A 20093-nucleotide genomic window follows, 5' to 3' on the forward strand; every position below is an offset into this window, starting at 1 on the left:
CATTGTGCAAGGTACATTTACAGAGCCAATGAAATGCAGTTAGCATCTAACCAGAAGTGCATAGATGGCTTATATACAAGTGGCAGTGTAATAAATAAGGGTATGAGGTTATACAGAAGGTGTAGTAATATGTACATATAACTGAATAAGGGTAAATATAGTGTGGTTTTTATATAAATATGATACAGTATGAAGTGGTATGACAGATATAGCTGTACAAAAGGAATATCATTATGAATACATATATGTGTACACGCACACACACGCACACACGCGCACACACACACACGGACTAGACAGAATAAATATGGATGGACACACAGAAGTGTTAATGATAGTTTTTGGGTGGTGCAAGGATGCATGATTTTAAAGTGGTGCAAAATAGTGCAAAACACAGAAGAAAAGTGACAGTACACAGTGGTGATTGTTAACACCATATCAGCTGTTCAGTGCAGAAACAGCCACGAGAAAGAAGCTATTTTTCAGTCTATTTGTTCTGGCTCTGAGACAACGGTAGCGTCTGCCCGATGGGAGAAGTGTAAAAACAGTCCGTGGTTGGGGTGAGAGGGATCTTTGATGATGCCCCTCACCCCTTTGCAAACAGCGTTTTTTGAAAATGTCCTCCAAGGGGACACGTGTTTAATCCTATTTCTGTAAAATGTTTGTGAAAATTAAATGTAATGTAAATCTTCCAAGAAATTCTGTACAGATACCAAATACTTTGACAATCAATATATACTTAATACACTTCTGCTGATGCAAGGATTTTGTGTTTGTATTTTTCCCCACACCAAACCACGCCCCTCAATAAGCCACACCCCTAAAACAAAGCCCCGCCCCCATCTCTCTCTAAGCTGAACTGCCAAACAAATGTTTTAATTCCAGTTTGAGGAGACAGTTTAAGGTCAGTATTAAAACAGTCAGAGCTGGAAAATTCCAGTTCCCAGTTGTCGTAAACGTGAATAAACGTAAACATAAATAAAAAAAATGATAAATAAAAAAGTTTTCTCGTTTTCGCTTTTTACTCGTTTGTCCCATTTTAGATTCCGTAGCTAACGGTTCGCTAGCTGCCAAAGCAGAGTTCTGATTGGTCAGCGCCTACCATGCGCACTGCTTCGAGGAAGTCCGACAGTAAAGCACCAAGTTGTTCAAAATAAGAAGAAACAAACGTCAGAGAAACAGTTCGGATGGTTTAGTTTACGCCGTGCAGTGATCGCAGTGTCTGTCTGACTGCAACACTACTGAACACGGCTAATCGTACTGGGTTCCGATTATTGAGTACTGGGTTCCGATTATTGAGTACTGGGTTCCGATTATTGAGTACTAAGTTCTGATTATTGAGTACTGGGTATTGAGTACTGAGTACTGGGTTCCGATTATTGAGTACTGGGTTCCGATTATTGAGTACTGGGTTCTGATTATTGAGTACTGGGTTCCGATTATTGAGTACTGGGTTCTGAGTATTGAGTACTAAGTTCTGATTATTCAGTACTGGGTTCTGAGTATTGAGTACTGGGTTCCGAGTACTGAGTACTGGGTTCCGATTATTTAATACTGGGTTCCGATTATTGAGTACTAAGTTCTGATTATTGAGTACTGGGTTCCGATTATTGAGTACTGGGTTCCGATTATTGAGTACTGGGTTCCGATTATTGAGTACTAAGTTCTGATTATTGAGTACTGGGTTCTGATTATTGAGTACTAAGTTCCGATTATTGAGTACTGGGTTCCGATTATTGAGTACTGGGTTCCGATTATTGAGTACTAAGTTCTGATTATTGAGTACTGGGTTCTGATTATTGAGTACTGGGTTCTGATTATTGAGTACTAAGTTCTGATTATTGAGTACTGGGTTCTGAGTATTGAGTACTGGGTTCTGAGTACTGGGTTCCGATTATTGAGTACTGGGTTCCGATTATTGAGTACTGGGTTCTGAGTATTGAATACTGGGTTCTGAGTATTGAGTACTGAGTTCTGATTATTGAGTACTGAGTTCTGAGTACTGGGTTCCAAAAATTGAGCACTGGGTTCTGTGTATTGAGCTCTGATTATTGAGTTCTGAGTACTGATCAGGATTTGGACTGACCTCGTTCAGGATGCGAGCTTTCAGACAAGTGGGAGAGAAGCAGCTCCCGAACCCTGTTCTCTTCATGGCCTGGTCTCCAAAGAGAGATCTCATAGCCCTGGCCAACACTGCAGGCGAGGTGAGCACACAACACACTCTCGTTTTTATTCTAATTTTACCTTTAATGTTATGTTATTTTACAACCTGACCATCACACACACACACACACACACACACACACACACACACACACACACACACACACACGTGTTTTTGCTCCTCAAATTGTTGCCCTAAAGCTGGAAGCTCACAAGTGTACAGATTGTCTCTAATTTCTCTTCACTGGAATTAAAAGACCCAGACAGTGTACCAGCATGACAATGCCCCTGTGCACAAAGCACAGAGCTCCATGAAGACATGGTGTGTTACTGCTCTTGTAGCTGAACGATCACTAATCCCCACAAACACGCTCCAACATCTTGTGGAAAGACTTTACAGAAGAGCGGAATAAAATCCGGAACGGGATGTTCAAAAAGCGCATACGAGCGTGATGGTGGTGGGGTGCACATACTTTTGCTCATATAGTGCTGCATATCAGAAAATGTCAGGGTAGTTTTTGAAATCTGGTAAGACTGAAAAATAATAAAGTCTAAGTACTAAGTATTGGTCACACAGCACATTTTTACCTTCCTCCTTTTTTGATCGAACCCTTGATCGAAAGTAACTGAAAATAAAATCAACAAAAAAGTCAAATCTGGGGGACACGGTGGCTTAGTGGTTAGCACGTTCGCCTCACACCTCCAGGGTTGGGGTTCGATTCCCGCCTCCGCCTTGTGTGTGTGGAGTTTGCATGTTCTCCCCGTGCCTCGGGGGTTTCCTCCGGGTACTCCGGTTTCCTCCCCCGGTCCAAAGACATGCATGGTAGGTTGATTGGCATCTCTGGAAAATTGTCCGTAGTGTGTGAGTGTGTGAGTGAATGAGAGTGTGTGTGTGCCCTGTGATGGGTTGGCACTCCGTCCAGGGTGTATCCTGCCTCGATGCCCGATGACGCCTGAGATAGGCACAGGCTCCCCGTGACCCGAGAAGTTCGGATAAGCGGTAGAAAATGAATGAATGAATGAATGAAAGTCAAATCTTAATTTTAATAACATATAGAGAAATATGTGAACGTGTAGCCAAAATATAAACTTTATAAGCTTTCACAAACTTTATAAGCTTTGGTGATATACTGTGATTATTTACGTCCTTTCTACAGTAAACAAGGATGAATAATAAGTAGGTTTGCTCCAGCAGTGCTGTAATTAAATAAATAAATCGAAACAAATAGATGTAATAATATTAAGAAAAAGAAGACTTTTCTCTGTCATCTATGTAACGTCTACAAAATATGAAATACTTTTTCTTTTTAAAATAAAAGATGAAATGTAAATTAAAACAGGAAAGAAGAAAATCTCGAAAAAATGGAACTTTTAAAATTGAACTTCATTCCGCAATAAAGCACAAAAACACACAGCACGCGTGAAGAAAATCTTGCTGTCTGTAATTGACCTCTGCAACTCTCTTTCATCCTCAATTTCAGCTCCTGCTGCATCGTCTTGCTAATTTCCAGCGCGTTTGGAGTTTAGCCCCGAACGAAAACACCGGAAAAGAGATCACGTCCCTGGCCTGGAGGCCAGATGGCAAGAGTAAGCGTATCAAGTTTTTTTCATTTTGGATCTTTTTTTGTTTTTTAGGATGTAGAACTTAAAGGACGAGTTACATGAGTATTGCACTGATCTGATCGTAAGCTTCAGCGTCAGACAAAATCACATGTCATGTGGGGCAAGTCGTGGCCTAATGGTTAGAGAGTCTGAATCCTAAGGTTGTGGGGTCGAGTCTCGGGCCGGCCATGACTGAGGTGCCCTTGAGCAAGGCACCGAACCCCCCAACTACTCCCCGGGCGCCGCAGCATACAAAGCAACTGCTCCCCGGGCGCCCGTGCCCACTGCTCCGGGTGTGTGTTCACTGCTGTGTGTGTGTTCACTGCTGTGTGTGTGTGTGTGTTCACTGCCGTGTGTGTGTGTGTGTTCACTGCCGTGTGTGTGTTTGTGTTCACTGCCGTGTGTGTGTGTTCACTGCCGTGTGTGTGTGTGTTCACTGCCGTGTGTGTGTGTGTTCACTGCCGTGTGTGTGTGTGTTCACTGCCGTGTGTGTGTGTGTGTTCACTGCCGTGTGTGTGTGTGTTCACTGCCGTGTGTGTGTGTGTTCACTGCCGTGTGTGTGTGTGTTCACTGCCGTGTGTGTGTGTGTTCACTGCCGTGTGTGTGTGTGTTCACTGCCGTGTGTGTGTGTGTTCACTGCCGTGTGTGTGTGTGTGTGTTCACTGCCGTGTGTGTGTGTGTGTGTTCACTGCCGTGTGTGTGTGTGTGTGTTCACTGCCGTGTGTGTGTGTGTGTGTTCACTGCCGTGTGTGTGTGTGTGTGTTCACTGCCGTGTGTGTGTGTGTGTGTGTGTGTTCACTGCCGTGTGTGTGTGTGTTCACTGCCGTGTGTGTGTGTGTTCACTGCCGTGTGTGTGTGTGTTCACTACCGTGTGTGTGTGTGTTCACTGCCGTGTGTGTGTGTGTTCACTGCCGTGTGTGTGTGTGTTCACTGCCGTGTGTGTGTGTGTTCACTGCCGTGTGTGTGTGTGTTCACTGCCGTGTGTGTGTGTGTTCACTGCCGTGTGTGTGTGTGTTCACTGCCGTGTGTGTGTGTGTTCACTGCCGTGTGTGTGTGTGTTCACTACCGTGTGTGTGTGTGTTCACTGCCGTGTGTGTGTGTGTTCACTGCCGTGTGTGTGTGTGTTCACTGCCGTGTGTGTGTGTGTTCACTGCCGTGTGTGTGTGTGTTCACTGCCGTGTGTGTGTGTGTTCACTGCCGTGTGTGTGTGTGTTCACTGCCGTGTGTGTGTGTGTTCACTGCCGTGTGTGTGTGTGTTCACTGCCGTGTGTGTGTGTGTTCACTGCCGTGTGTGTGTGTGTGTGTGTTCACTGCCGTGTGTGTGTGTTCACTGCCGTGTGTGTGTGTTCACTGCCGTGTGTGTGTGTGTTCACTGCCGTGTGTGTGTGTGTTCACTGCCGTGTGTGTGTGTGTGTTCACTGCCGTGTGTGTGTGTGTTCACTGCCGTGTGTGTGTGTGTGTGTGTTCACTGCCGTGTGTGTGTGTTCACTGCCGTGTGTGTGTGTTCACTGCCGTGTGTGTGTGTTCACTGCCGTGTGTGTGTGTGTGTTCACTGCCGTGTGTGTGTGTTCACTGCCGTGTGTGTGTGTTCACTGCCGTGTGTGTGTGTGTGTGTGTGTTCACTGCCGTGTGTGTGTGTGTGTGTGTGTGTGTTCACTGCCGTGTGTGTGTGTGTGTGTGTGTTCACTGCCGTGTGTGTGTGTGTGTGTGTGTTCACTGCCGTGTGTGTTCACTGCCGTGTGTGTGTGTTCACTGCCGTGTGTGTGTGTTCACTGCCGTGTGTGTGTGTTCACTGCCGTGTGTGTGTGTTCACTGCCGTGTGTGTGTGTGTTCACTGCCGTGTGTGTGTGTTCACTGCCGTGTGTGTGTGTTCACTGCCGTGTGTGTGTGTTCACTGCCGTGTGTGTGTGTGTGTGTTCACTGCCGTGTGTGTGTGTGTGTGTGTTCACTGCCGTGTGTGTGTGTGTGTGTTCACTGCCGTGTGTGTGTGTGTGTGTTCACTGCCGTGTGTGTGTGTGTGTTCACTGCCGTGTGTGTGTGTGTGTTCACTGCCGTGTGTGTGTGTGTGTGTTCACTGCCGTGTGTGTGTGTTCACTGCCGTGTGTGTGTGTTCACTGCCGTGTGTGTGTGTTCACTGCCGTGTGTGTGTGTGTGTGTTCACTGCCGTGTGTGTGTGTGTGTTCACTGCCGTGTGTGTGTGTGTGTTCACTGCCGTGTGTGTGTGTGTTCACTGCCGTGTGTGTGTGTTCACTGCCGTGTGTGTGTGTGTTCACTGCCGTGTATGTGTGTGTTCACTGCCGTGTATGTGTGTGTTCACTGCCGTGTATGTGTGTGTTCACTGCCGTGTGTGTGTGTGTTCACTGCCGTGTGTGTGTGTGTTCACTGCCGTGTGTGTGTGTGTTCACTGCCGTGTGTGTGTGTGTTCACTGCCGTGTGTGTGTGTGTGTGTGTTCACTGCCGTGTGTGTGTGTGTGTGTGTGTTCACTGCCGTGTGTGTGTGTGTGTTCACTGCCGTGTGTGTGTGTGTGTTCACTGCCGTGTGTGTGTGTGTGTTCACTGCCGTGTGTGTGTGTGTGTTCACTGCCGTGTGTGTGTGTGTGTTCACTGCCGTGTGTGTGTGTGTGTGTTCACTGCCGTGTGTGTGTGTGTGTTCACTGCCGTGTGTGTGTGTGTTCACTGCCGTGTGTGTGTGTGTTCACTGCCGTGTGTGTGTGTGTTCACTGCCGTGTGTGTGTGTGTTCACTGCCGTGTGTGTGTGTGTGTTCACTGCCGTGTGTGTGTGTGTTCACTGCCGTGTGTGTGTGTGTTCACTGCCGTGTGTGTGTGTGTGTTCACTGCCGTGTGTGTGTGTGTGTTCACTGCCGTGTGTGTGTGTGTTCACTGCCGTGTGTGTGTGTGTTCACTGCCGTGTGTGTGTGTGTTCACTGCCGTGTGTGTGTGTGTTCACTGCCGTGTGTGTGTGTGTGTGTGTTCACTGCCGTGTGTGTGTGTGTGTGTGTGTGTTCACTGCCGTGTGTGGGTGTGTGTGTTCACTGCCGTGTGTGTGTGTGTGTTCACTGCCGTGTGTGTGTGTGTTCACTGCCGTGTGTGTGTGTGTTCACTGCCGTGTGTGTGTGTGTGTTCACTGCCGTGTGTGTGTGTGTGTTCACTGCCGTGTGTGTGTGTGTTCACTGCCGTGTGTGTGTGTGTTCACTGCCGTGTGTGTGTGTGTTCACTGCCGTGTGTGTGTGTGTGTGTGTGTGTGTGTGTTCTCTGCCGTGTGTGTGTGTGTGTGTTCACTGCCGTGTGTGTGTGTGTTCACTGCCGTGTGTGTGTGTGTGTGTGTGTGTGTGTTCACTGCCGTGTGTGTGTGTGTGTTCACTGCCGTGTGTGTGTGTGTGTGTTCACTGCCGTGTGTGTGTGTGTGTTCACTGCCGTGTGTGTGTGTGTTCACTGCCGTGTGTGTGTGTGTGTTCACTGCCGTGTGTGTGTGTGTGTTCACTGCCGTGTGTGTGTGTGTGTTCACTGCCGTGTGTGTGTGTGTGTTCACTGCCGTGTGTGTGTGTTCACTGCCGTGTGTGTGTGTTCACTGCCGTGTGTGTGTGTGTGTGTGTGTGTTCACTGCCGTGTGTGTGTGTGTGTGTTCACTGCCGTGTGTGTGTGTGTGTGTTCACTGCCGTGTGTGTGTGTTCACTGCTGTGTGTGTGTGTGTGTGTGTGTGTGTGTGTTCACTGCCGTGTGTGTGTGTGTGTTCACTGCCGTGTGTGTGTGTGTGTGTTCACTGCCGTGTGTGTGTGTGTGTGTTCACTGCCGTGTGTGTGTGTGTGTGTTCACTGCCGTGTGTGTGTGTGTGTGTTCACTGCCGTGTGTGTGTGTGTTCACTGCCGTGTGTGTGTGTGTGTGTTCACTGCCGTGTGTGTGCACTTTGGATGGGTCAAATGCAGAGAACGAATTCTGAGTATGTGTCACCGTACTTAGCCACGTGACTTTACTTCATACGGAGCATCTGTGATTTAACAGCTTGGTACGTTTATGTACTGCACGAAATTCTGCCCATTGCAGTCAAACACTCTAAACCATTAGGATCTGTTTTACTGGGAAATACAAACAGGACAAACAATCATCTGTCTGTATGCGTCATCTCTCTTATATCATTAGTGTAGGACTAGGGACTAAACACTTACTGTGTGCACTTTATTATCAGGCATCTAGTCTAGTGTAGTGTTTTAGAAGGCTCGTGTTGTCTAATGGAACGTTTACAGTTTTTTTTTGTTTGTTACTAACTGGAACTATAAGTCGTTTCCAAGTCGATGGAAAGCCGGAATATGTGAAGATCAGAACTTCACCGTTTGTGAACTTTTGTGTACATTTGACAAATAAAAGCTGCTTCTTTTTTAAATCTGAGCTTTTCTGTGATCCCACGTACTCAGAGATGAACGAACGAGTGAATTGCAGCAGCAGCTGGAATCTAATGTAGGTGTAATATTTAAAAAAAACAGTCCCTGTTGCTTCTGTAATGTTTTTCTGTTGTTGTTGACAGTCTTGGCGTTCAGCGTGGGCGACACCAAGCAGGTGATCCTGTGTGACGCTGAGAAGGCGGAGATCCTTCACCTGTTTCCTGTCGACTGCCCCGTGTCCTGCATGCACTGGATGGAAGTGCAGAGCGACAGCAAGTCCGTCCTTTCTGGGATTCGTTCATATACATGTCTGTTTGCGTTTTCCATGGAAGTCTTTTAAAGATTCTTCTTTCTCTGTACAGCTCGTCGTCAGCGTCCAGCGATTCGGAGGACGAGTCCGGACGTTTTCTACCCAAACTACCGACGCTACCCAAGAGGTCAGTTCGGTTTGCTTGAGGATTTGTTCATCTGTTCAAAGTGATAATATAAGAATAAGCCACTAGAGTGTTTTTATTTTGTGTGTGTGTGTTTTCAGCTACAGCTCGTCATCCAAGATATTCAGGTGGGTGGAAAACGTTGTCTCTTCTGTTGCATAATAAGGAGGAAATTACAGAAAATACTCACCGTCGGTGGATGAGGTCACATGGCACCAGCAGCTGCTTGTTGCCTTTAACACCACATAAACATACCTGTACTGTTGATTAGTTTCTCCTCACAGGATTGATTAGATGTTGAATAAGTGTGTGAGTGTGTATGTGCGTGTGTGTATGTGCGTGTGTGTATGTGCGTGTGTGTATGTGCGTGTATGTGTGTGAGTGTGCGTGTATGTGTGTGAGTGTGTGTGTGTGTGTGTGAGCGCGTGTGTGTGAGCGCGTGTGTGTGAGCGCGTGTGTGTGAGCGCGTGTGTGTGAGCGCGTGTGTGTGTGTGTGTGTGTGAGCGCATGTGTGTGTGTGTTGTCCTTTCCTTTATGTCCTCACACATGTTTTCTTTTGCAGTGAAGAGAAATCTGATGAGGTCACAAACCTGCTGGGAGATGTGAGGTCAGTGGTGAGGTTTGATTTCCTGTATTGTTACGTCAGACCCTTTGGTTTCCCGCCTCACTGAGGCGACCTCACGTGTGTCACAGGTTCAACATCCTGGTGCTGGGCGGGCCGTCTGGTTTTCTGGAGCTCTACGCATACGGGCTGTATAAGATCGCCACGCTCAAAGGAGTGAGACCTTCATCTTGTCTTCTCTCTGCTCCTCTCTGTCAGATCTTCATCACCTCGTTTACTCTTCATGTCTTTATGAATCTACAGCGACGAGGATGAAAACACTTAATAACTCTCCGTCCGTGTCTCTCAGATCTCTGGAGCCTGCCGTAGTCTCTGTCTGTCCAGTGACTTCAAATCTCTCTCGGTCATAACGGAAATAAGATCCACGAACAGGAACTCTGAGATCCAGTACATCCAGGTGAGAGAAACAGCTCCAGCATCACAAGCGTCTGTCCCTTTAACACTACAGTTTGTTTTTACTAAAGATTAGACAACAGGACATGAGATTAGACATGAGGTAAAGCTTTTAAACAGCAGCTAGGATGGTCGAGATTTACACCGTCACATTCGTTTAAATAGGGAACTACAAACAGTGCAGACTCTTTAGTATTCATGATATTGAACATTTTAAAGCTTTCTGTTTATTTTCTGTTTAACTAATAAAAAAAAGTCTCAGATTGGTCACGGATTCATGACTGCTGAATGTTTGAGAACAAAACTGATGGGAATCTTAAAGAATATTTAAAGGAAGATGTAGTTAGATGATAAGATCTCTGAGACGTTTCATTATGACCTTGATATCATGTCAGACAACAGCTGGTTGAATTCTCAAAGCTGATTGGTCAGAGAGTCGGTATATTAATGCCCTTTATTGCTATAAATTATTATTACTATAGTATTACAGTCTTTGTAGAGTCTGTCTGTCTGTCTGTCTGTCTGTCCTCCTCTCTGTCTGTCTGTCTGTCAGTCCTCCTCTCTGTCTGTCTGTCTGTCTGTCCTCCTCTCTGTCTGTCTGTCTGTCAGTCCTCCTCTCTGTCTGTCTGTCTGTCTGTCTGTCCTCCTCTCTGTCTGTCTGTCTGTCTGTCTGTCTGTCAGTCCTCTCTGTCTGTCTGTCCTCTTCTCTGTCTGTCTGTCTGTCTGTCAGTCCTCCTCTCTGTCTGTCTGTCAGTCCTCCTCTCTGTCTGTCTGTCTGTCTGTCTGTTAGTCCTCCTCTCTGTCTGTCTGTCTGTCTGTCTGTCTGTCCTCTTCTCTGTCTGTCTGTCTGTCTGTCCTATTCTCTGTCTGTCTGTCTGTCTCTGTCCTCTTCTGTCTGTCTGTCTGTCTGTCTGTCCTCTTCTCTGTCTGTCTGTCTGTCTGTCAGTCCTCCTCTCTGTCTGTCTGTCAGTCCTCCTCTCTGTCTGTCTGTCTGTCTGTCAGTCCTCCTCACTGTCTGTCTGTCAGTCCTCCTCTCTGTCTGTCTGTCTGTCTGTCTGTCAGTCCTCCTCACTGTCTGTCTGTCTGTCTGTCTGTCAGTCCTCCTCACTGTCTGTCTGTCAGTCCTCCTCACTGTCTGTCTGTCTGTCCTCCTCCTGTCTGTTCTCCTGTCTGTCTGCCTGTCCTACTGTCTGTGTCTCTGTCCTCCTGTTTGTCTCTCTTTGTGTCTGTCCTGTCTGTCTGTCTGTGTTTATTTTTATCTCTTTCTTTCTGTTTGTCTTTTTGTTTGTCCTTCTGTCTGTCTGTCTGTCTGTCTGTCTGTCTGTCCTCTCTCTGTCTGTCCTCTCTGTCTGTCTGTCCTCCTGTCTGTCTGTCTGCCTGTCCTACTGTCTGTCTCTCTGTGTCTCTGTCCTCGTGTCTGTCTTTCTGTCTCTGTCCTCCTGTTTGTCTCTCTTTGTGTCTATCCTGTCTGTCTGAATGTCTGTCTCTTTTTTTATCTCTTTCTTTCTGTTTGTCTTTTTGTTTGTCCTTCTGTCTGCCTGTCCTGTTTTTCTCTCTGTCCTTCTGCCTGCCCGTCTTACTTTTTTCTTTTGTTTATTTATTTTATTTATTTATTTGCGTGTGCATGTGCGTCTTTCCCGATCACCCAGCGCCTAATACGTAGTGGTTTAAATGATTTAATGCAGTGTGTTGGTCCAGTTCACAGGCTGATGTACAGGAAGTGAAGGTAAAGAATGATGTCTGTGTTTAAACGTCGGTCATGTGCTTGCATAAAGACTAAAGACGCTGCGTATTCTTTATTCAGTTGGACACAGGACTGCTGTCCTCTTGTCTCCCAGAGCTAACGAGGATGGCTCGAAAATTCACTCACATCTCCACTCTCATCCAGGTTTGGATTTCAGTATTATATGTTTATATGTATCGTATATGTCAAAGATTAGACACAGCAGCTGTTTTTATTTAGGAGTGTACACGTAAAGCTGATCTTATTTCTTCTGTTTAAAAAAAAAAAGAATTAGAAATGTTTTATTATTATTTATTATTTTTGTAGTTACCCAGAGCTTCTTTTTTCTCTCTGTCTTTATCTGCATCTTATTCAGTACCTGCGTCTGTCTCTCACCTGTATGTGCGAGGCCTGGGAGGACATCCTCATGCAAATGGACCTCCGCCTCACCAAATTCGTCCAGGTCCCATAGCGTTGTCCTTATGGCTTTATTATTAATACTCATCACTGACAGTCTGGAAACATTCTGCTAGCTTAAAATACTAGTTGGAGTATTGAGTCCAGATTCTGCTGTTTTGCAGGAAAAGAACACAAGCACTCAGGTACAAGATGAGTTCTTGGAGCTGTTGCTATGGGGACATGCCAGGTACTGACACCGAAGATCAGACACCAGAATCTAATCTGATCATATCAAATACAAACTCTCTTTTTTTTTTTTTTTAAACCTACACAGAATGGATGAATGGTATTGATTTTTGCACAAGCTGCATCTTTATAGTGTGTTGAATCGACTCCAGAGGCTCCAGAATGTCAGGGAATTTGCTCTAATTGGGCTTGACTCGGTGTGACTTGACTCGGTGTGACTTAGAAGCAAGATGGTATTTTGATGACTTGAAACAATATACCCATGTTAGAAATATATATATATATTTTTTTTTTTTTTTAAATATATTCACAATTAAATGAAATTATGTAGCTCTTATCAAAGCTCCTGGGTTGAAAAAGCTAATTGATTCAAATATGTTGTGATTTATTTATTTTTATTAATTTATTTTTAAAAATTGTCACATTTTGCAGTAGAAGTGTTTAAGAGGCAGTGTGAAGACCAGCACTGTGCGTATTTCATGTGACACTTTAATTTCTAGTGTAAATATTCTATTATCCTGCATTAGCATGTACTGTCCAGTAGGAGGCGCTTTGTGACAGGTTCACACAGCCATTAAAAGTGCGTTCGGTAATTTTTTTATTTTTCTTTTTTCTTTTTTTTTCTTACTTTCAGCCCTGAACTGCAAGCTCTTCTCATGAATCAGCTGACAGTCAAAGTAAGTCTTGAGCATTTAGCATTTAGTGTGTTTTCTGCCACCTTTTTTTCTCCTTCACACGACGCATGAAAAAGAAAAGATCTCTGAAAGACTAACCATTGGATCGGACGTCTTTCAAACTCGAATGTTTCACTCACTATCATTGTGTTTACAAATTTTTATGTCATTTTGACACCGGAAGGGCTTGAAGATGTTGGGCCAATCCATCGATTCATCCTACTCCAGCATCCAGAAACTGGTTATCAGTCACTTACAGAGGTAGAAAACCTTGAATTAACAGGAGAAGTTACTTGAAGTGTTAACACAGTGATGTTGCCCAGCACTAAATATTATTACTATTATTATTATTTTTACTTTGTAAGTAAAGTGTTCTGCTGATTTGATGTATTTCTTGTCCTATCTGTGCTCTGTGGTGATTAACATGTTCTCCCTGTCAGCGGTTCAGAGGCTTTGCTGTATCATCTGAGTGAAGTAAAAGGCATGGCTTTGTGGAAGCAAAAGTTTCAGCCTCTTGGTTTGGACCCTGCAGCTATAGAAGGTAAAGGAGACACCGAAATCTTTTTTATACTGTAGGACCGTAATTTATCAACACAACTGATGTCAACATGGCATAATATTTTGTCGTGTTTTTTCTAGATGCCATCACAGCAGTAGGCTCCTTCACACTAAAGGCTAGTGAACTGTTACAGTAAGTCTCAGCACATGGCCTATACATGTTCCTCTGCTACGCTGTGCATTAAAATGTGCTTCTGAATGTGTCATAAACTGTTCTGTGTGTGTGTGTGTGTGTGTGTGTGTGTGTGTGTGTGTGTGTGTGTCTTTTCTTTCCAGAGTGATCGATAAAAGTATGAAGAATTTTAAGGCCTTTTTCCGATGGCTCTTTGTCGGTAAGACTGGAACTGTCTAGTGTTTGTGTGTGTGTTTCATTTTAATACTGGAAGATTAACCATAACTGAACTTGTAATCCTGGGCTTTTTTGTTTGTTCCTGGCAAGCAATGCTTCGCATGTCAGAAGATCACGTCCCAGCAGAACTCAGCAAGGTGAGAAACCGAGAAACTGCTCTGTGAGAATAAATACAGAAAGTCTGGAATAAGATGGAAATGTTTAGGTCAGAGCCGATCATGAGTAGTTTGAATGTGGTGGTTTGGGAAATCCAAGTGGTTCCCAAATACATATATCAAAGACTTAGATATTTATCCTTCATAATTTTTTATTTTTTTTTACGATGCCTAGGATTTTACATTTACGTATTATTGTGTGCACTAATTGTGTCCCCAGGTGACCCAGAAGGACCTGGCGTTTGTAGCGGACTTCCTGTCTGAGCATTTTAGTGCTGTGAGTAAACTCGTGTACTTTAATGAACATTGATACATCTCTTTGCATGCTGTATTGTCTCCATGCTTTCTTTTGTCCTGACAGAACGAGGAGCTATTTGATCGGAAGGGGAAGTACTTCAATGTGGAACGAGTGGGGCAGGTGAGGACAAGTCCAGGGAGTGTGTGTCTGTGCATGGGTGTGTGTCTTTTTTATGTTGTTGAGATGCCTTACTCAGGAGTCAAGTATTAAAAAATATGTTTTATTAAACTTCTATGTTAACATGCACGCACACACACATACACACACACATATCTATATATACATATAGTATGTGTGTGTGTATCTATCAAAGCATATCGTATGATATATACATATAAAGCAGCTTCACAGAATATAAGAATGATTTATATATTGTATTATAAAATATTAGGGATAAATACAAATATGTAAATCTACTCTCCGGCCCAAGGCAACTATGGCAAGGAAAAACTCCATGGGATGAGAAGAGGAAGAATCCTTGAAAGGAACCAGACTCAAAAGGCAACCTCATACTCATTTGGGTAACACCGGAGAGTGCGATTATAAATAATTATAAACACGGGAGAGTGGGATAATAAATTACTATAAACACCGGAGAGTGGGATTATAAATTACTATAAACACCGGAGAGTGGGATTATAAATAATTATAAACACTGGAGAGTGGGATCATAAATTATTATAAACACTGGAGAGTGGGATTATAAATTATTATAAACGACGGAGAGTGAGATTATAAATTATTATAAACACCGGAGAATGAGATTATAAATAATTATAAACACAGGAGAGTGGGATTATAAATTATTATCGACACTGGAGAGTGGGATTATAAATTAGTATAAACACCGGAGACGGGGATTATAAATTATTATAAACACCGGAGAGTGGGATTATATATTATTATAAACACCGGAGAGTGGGATTATAAATTACTATAAACACCCGAGAATGAGATTATAAATTATTATAAACAAAGGAGAGTGGGATTATAAATTATTATAAACACCGGAGAGTGGGATTATATATTATTATAAACACCGGAGAGTGGGATTATATATTATTATAAACACCGGAGAGTGGGATTATATCTTTGTATAAACACCGGAGAGTGGGATCATATATTATTATAAACACTGGAGAGTGGGATCATATATTATTATAAACACTGGAAAGTGGGATCATATATTATTATAAACACTGGAGAGTGGGATCATATATTATTATAAACACCGGAGAGTGGGATCATATATTATTATAAACACCGGAGAGTGGAATTATATCTTTGTATAAACAGCGGAGAGTGGGATCAAATATTATTATAAACACTGGAGAGTGGGATCATATATTATAAACACCAGAGAGTGGGATTATATCTTTGTATAAACACCGGAGAGTGGGATCATATATTATTATAAACACTGGAGAGTGGGATCATATATTATAAACACCAGAGAGTGGGATTATATCTTTTGTATAAACACCGGAGAGTGGGATCATATATTATTATAAACACCGGAGAGGGGATTATACATTATTATAAACAAAGGAGAGTGGGATTATAAATTATTATAAACACCAGAGAGTGGGATTATAAATTATTATAAACACCAGAGAGGGGATTATAAATTATTATAAACAAAGGGGGGTGGGATTATACATTATTATAAACAAAGGAGAGTGGGATTATAAATTACTATAAACACCAGAGAGGGGATTATAAATAATGTCCTTTCGACAGGGGCTCCTGAGCAACTCCTAAATCAGCTCATCATCTGAGTTCATTACAGCTTCAACACCAGCTCCTCTGTACCAAAGTCTTAAGATACTCAGATGGAGATACAGCTTGTATAGAACGTTATCTTGTGTATTGATTAAGAGGTTATTCTCCTCACAGTCTTCATGGGGTCGGCATTTTCTCTTTGAGCGTGATGGATTGTAGGGCGTTAGAAGACTAATTATATACATGGGAGCTAAACATTTTAGTATGTAAGTTACAACAGTTTATAATCAATTCTAACAGTGTAGAGATGCCAAAATCAGGCTTTTCTGCTCTTATTGCTATTCATCTGCTAAGAACTCTGGCAGCTGCATTTTTGACTGACTGTAGCTTGTTTATTGAAGATACAACACAACCACCTAATAATGCATTACAATAGTCCAGACTGCATGAATACATACTATAGTACTATATATATTTATTAGTATAAGAGTTGTAGCCTGACTTTTACTCATTTCTTTTCCTCAGTATCTTAAAGATGAAGATGAAGATTTAGTGTCTCCCCCAAATATGGAGGGCAATCACTGGGTGACCTTTGTTCAGCAGAGCAAACACCTAAAAGGCAAAAACCTTTTCCCTTCTCACAAACTAGGAATAGACAAACACACACATGCAAACGTGTACATTTATACAGTTATGGGGAAGCAGTCATGCAAATGTCAGAATGGAGGGAAATGTGGTGATGCTGATCTGCTGGGAATTTAGCGTTAAACTCACTGATGTACGATTATATTCTCGAAAGACTGAGGTAACTTCAACATTTGGAGGTTTCTCTACCTTCTTCATGAAGCTCACACAGCTAACACGTTGTTGTGGGTGGTTTTTTTTTGTGGGGTGGGGGGTAGTAAGGAATAAAAAAAAACACACAATTCAAATATTGCACTTTTGGTTCATGCTCTTGACTTAGGTCGAAATTATTTTATTTAATTTTTATTGGATGAGAAGGTGTACATGACTACAGGCATATATATATATATATATATATATATATATATATATATATATATATATATATATATATATATATATATATACACAACTACAGGCATATATATATATATATATATATATATATATATATATATATATATATATATATATATATATATATATATATATATATATAAAATATAATAAAAACATAAAATAAATATCTGATTTTTTTTTAAAGCTGTATGGCATTTAAGGCAGTTAGAATATGGTGGAATTCGTATTGTGGGCCAAGTCATTGTAAATTGTCTGCCTTTGTGTGATTTTTCGTGTGTGTATATACAGAAAGTCCTCTCCTGTTTCCCACCTACCCACAAAAGTCTCTGCACTTCGTGAAGAGGTTGATGGAGGGCTCCATTGATCTCTGTCTGCAAAAACCAGCTGTAAATCTAACACGCACACACACGCGCACACACACACACGCAATGCATATTTCTCACGCTCTCTCTCTCGCTTCAGAATTCCTAGATTCAGCTAGATTTGTGAATTTTCTCACACACCTTAAAAGGTCGCTGCCCTGTTCACATCTCAGCTGAAGAAACCACGTGACATCGGCTTTGTTTTCATTCCTCTCATTAACGTTTACCTCAGAGTTATTGCTGAGACGTGTTTGTGTGTGTCTCTCTCTCACACACACACACACACACACACACACACACACACACACACACACCTGTTCCTATTCATCTGCTTTCCCAGTCACATTTATCTTGTTTCATTCGTCAATGTTCAATAATCAATATTCATCTATGTGTTATTTACTGTTTCCCCTCTCACACACACACACACACACACACACACACACACACACACACCGTCCATTCACTGACTGATCGTGTTTGGTCTATTGGTGTGTTGTGTTTTTAATTTCAGGAGGTGATCGGGAGTTCAGTGAAGCAGGCTGTGTGTTTGCAGCTGTACTCTGTGCCTGAGAGGTAACGTATTTAACACCTATGTATTCAGTAGCATTACAGTCGGTCGACAGACGACAGACGAGTTGACGTGTACGCTTATGTTCTTGACAGTTCGGAGAACACACCGCGGCTGTTTGAGCTTCCGTCACTGTAAGTGTACAGCAGTGACACTTTAACTGCTGATTAAATCTCTATCATTTCAGACATTTCAGGATCATTCAACCATGATGAACACATTTCTTTAGTCAGTTTAGGAAGTGTAAATAGATGCTAGTCACACAACATGGTAGATGATGTGAGTTAGGACAGAGTTAAGCTAGTGAATTGGAGGGAAATGGCCAGAAGACAAAACAGCAGAGAAATTCTGAGGAAATAATTGTGTGTGTGTGTGTGGGCGGCAGGTGTGTGTGTGTGTGTGTGTATGTGTGTGTGTGTGTGTGTGTGTGTGTGTGTGCGCGCGTGTGTGGACCTGGACCAAACATGAACAAAAGAATGTATACAGTGATCCCTCCTCGTTTCTGTACGTGTTTCTGTCACTATTATGATTATTATTACATTCTGATGAAATGATTTATGTTATTTTTCTTCTCGTGCAGGTGGAATGATAAAAACGCTGGTATGCACTATGTAGTTTTCTGTATGCCAGAGATGTCAACTTCCAAAATCTGTATTCTGAGGAGGTCAACAGACCCAAACAGGTGTTCTATCCATTCTCACATACACATACACACACACACACACACACAATTCTCACACATACTCATACTTACCACTGTGAGGTGAAGAAGAAAAAGTATGAAACATTCTGGTTGAAGTGACACTCGTGTTTTTTTTTTATTTTATTTTAAAGATCTATCCAAAATGGCTTAGTGGCTATCGACCTAAACCCCCCTCTGAACACCAGTGTGGTTGATGAGACACCTGAGCATTCGTAAGTTTTATTTAAAGGTAATGATAACTTTTAGATCCATAATCAGGTTAAAGTAACGGATTAATAACGATGCCTTTGCGTTGCAGTGATCGCTCATACAGTTTCCTGGATGCCCGTCTTTATGACGACGAGACGTTGACCGTGGTGTTGCAGGCCCAGGAGGACAACGAGAATAAGCTCCGGCTTCTGGCTCAGCTTCCTCTTGGCCCCGCCCTCAGCTGTGGGGAGGAGTTTATCTGGGACCCTGAACTCAGGTACCACTGACGGCAAAATAGTCACGGTTTCCTTTTTTTTTTTTTTTCCTTTTCCAATTAGTGCACATATTTAATCAGTGGAAGAAAAGTTCCTCTGCTGTTCAACAGAATTCAAGAGTGTTACATAATTTTTTTTATTTAAGATATTTTGTTTATTTGTTTCTTTGTGAACCATCAGATTCTGCAAGTTGTCGCTTTTGAAATCCCTAAGTACCTAAAAATTGCATACTGCTCCTTCAGTAGGGTTTAAAAATCTATCTAGTGTAATGAACATCTCCTTCTGGTGCCTGTATTCTTATGTCAGCCCCAGTCAAGTGCTTAAGTGATTATTGTATACAGAGTTGTTCATCCAGATCACTGAAGGTTCTCTGATTGATTGTGGAGCAGGTTGGACCAGCAGAGCGCCGAGATCCCTGTACGAGGGCTGACGTTGGGAACCATGAGCCGGGATCTAGAGAACATGAAAGCCCAGTTTGTGGCCGTGAATGGCATCCGCAAAGTCTCATGTGTGGTAAGCGGTTTTTTACTACATACTATGTGTCTATGAAATCGTGTGTTTTAACGACAACATATGGGATCTTCATAAAGTAACCATGCAGCATGTTAAAGGTTGAGGATTAACAGTGATTGCTGTTAAGTTGTTACACATACAGTGAACGAGATGGAATAATTAATTATCATAATTTATTATCCTAAATAATAATTATGCATTTTGTAATTATGCATTCTGCATTTGCTAAATCAGCTGAGTTCGAACCTGCGTCACGTCCGCGTGTTCGAGATGGACGTGGAGGACGAGGAGGAGGAAGAGCGAGCCGACGAGTCGCAAGATATCAGCTGTGACCAGGATGGACTGGTGGAAACATCGACCAATCAGGGAGCAGATGGAGGAGAAGAGGAGGCATGTGAAGAGATGAAGGACAGGTCATGGAACAGCTTGGAGCAGACTTCTGCGTCAGATACACTTTGACATTTTGTGCCCGATTTAGACAAACACTTGTAAATCTACAGTACTTATAACAAACCAACATCTGACTTGGTCATCCACTTTAAGGTCAAATAAAACATTTTGTGTATATTTGTAATAAATGTACATCTTTACTGAAATTCTGTGTTCGCTTCTGGGAATAAAATGATGTTTTTGAACAGTGTACTTGTCTTTACTTTTATGCCTGTCCTGATTTATATGGTGTAGTTGTGTAGTAGAGGAAGACTACACTTATACTGTAGCTC

General features: G+C 42.8%; 1 protein-coding gene across 3 annotated transcripts; it reads left to right on the forward strand.

The window, feature by feature from the left end:
- Nucleotides 1-1080: 1080 nt before the first annotated feature.
- anapc4 (anaphase promoting complex subunit 4) lies at nt 1081-20011 on the forward strand. 3 transcript variants are annotated; one of them, XM_047801534.1, is made up of 28 exons: nt 1081-2204; nt 3645-3750; nt 8285-8417; nt 8504-8578; nt 8683-8703; nt 9138-9182; nt 9269-9353; nt 9487-9594; nt 11395-11478; nt 11690-11776; nt 11895-11959; nt 12593-12635; nt 12817-12893; nt 13073-13173; nt 13272-13323; nt 13467-13522; nt 13630-13676; nt 13915-13971; nt 14056-14112; nt 16240-16333; nt 17047-17144; nt 17635-17696; nt 17787-17825; nt 18272-18373; nt 18526-18606; nt 18693-18860; nt 19245-19371; nt 19606-20011. In XM_047801534.1, the coding sequence occupies exons 1-28, from the start codon at nt 2097-2099 to the stop codon at nt 19828-19830; spliced, it is 2403 nt and encodes an 800-aa protein (XP_047657490.1). In that variant the 5' UTR covers nt 1081-2096; the 3' UTR covers nt 19831-20011. The 3 variants fall into 3 exon arrangements, with proteins under 3 accessions (XP_047657490.1, XP_027019205.1, XP_027019206.1); XM_027163404.2 differs by having other exon boundaries at nt 1082-2204; nt 8677-8703; XM_027163405.2 differs by having other exon boundaries at nt 1084-2204; nt 8677-8703; nt 19248-19371.
- Nucleotides 20012-20093: the final 82 nt, after the last annotated feature.

The sequence above is a fragment of the Tachysurus fulvidraco genome, chromosome 16 (genome assembly GCF_022655615.1).
Source record: "Tachysurus fulvidraco isolate hzauxx_2018 chromosome 16, HZAU_PFXX_2.0, whole genome shotgun sequence".
Classification (NCBI taxonomy): Eukaryota; Metazoa; Chordata; class Actinopteri; order Siluriformes; family Bagridae; genus Tachysurus; species Tachysurus fulvidraco.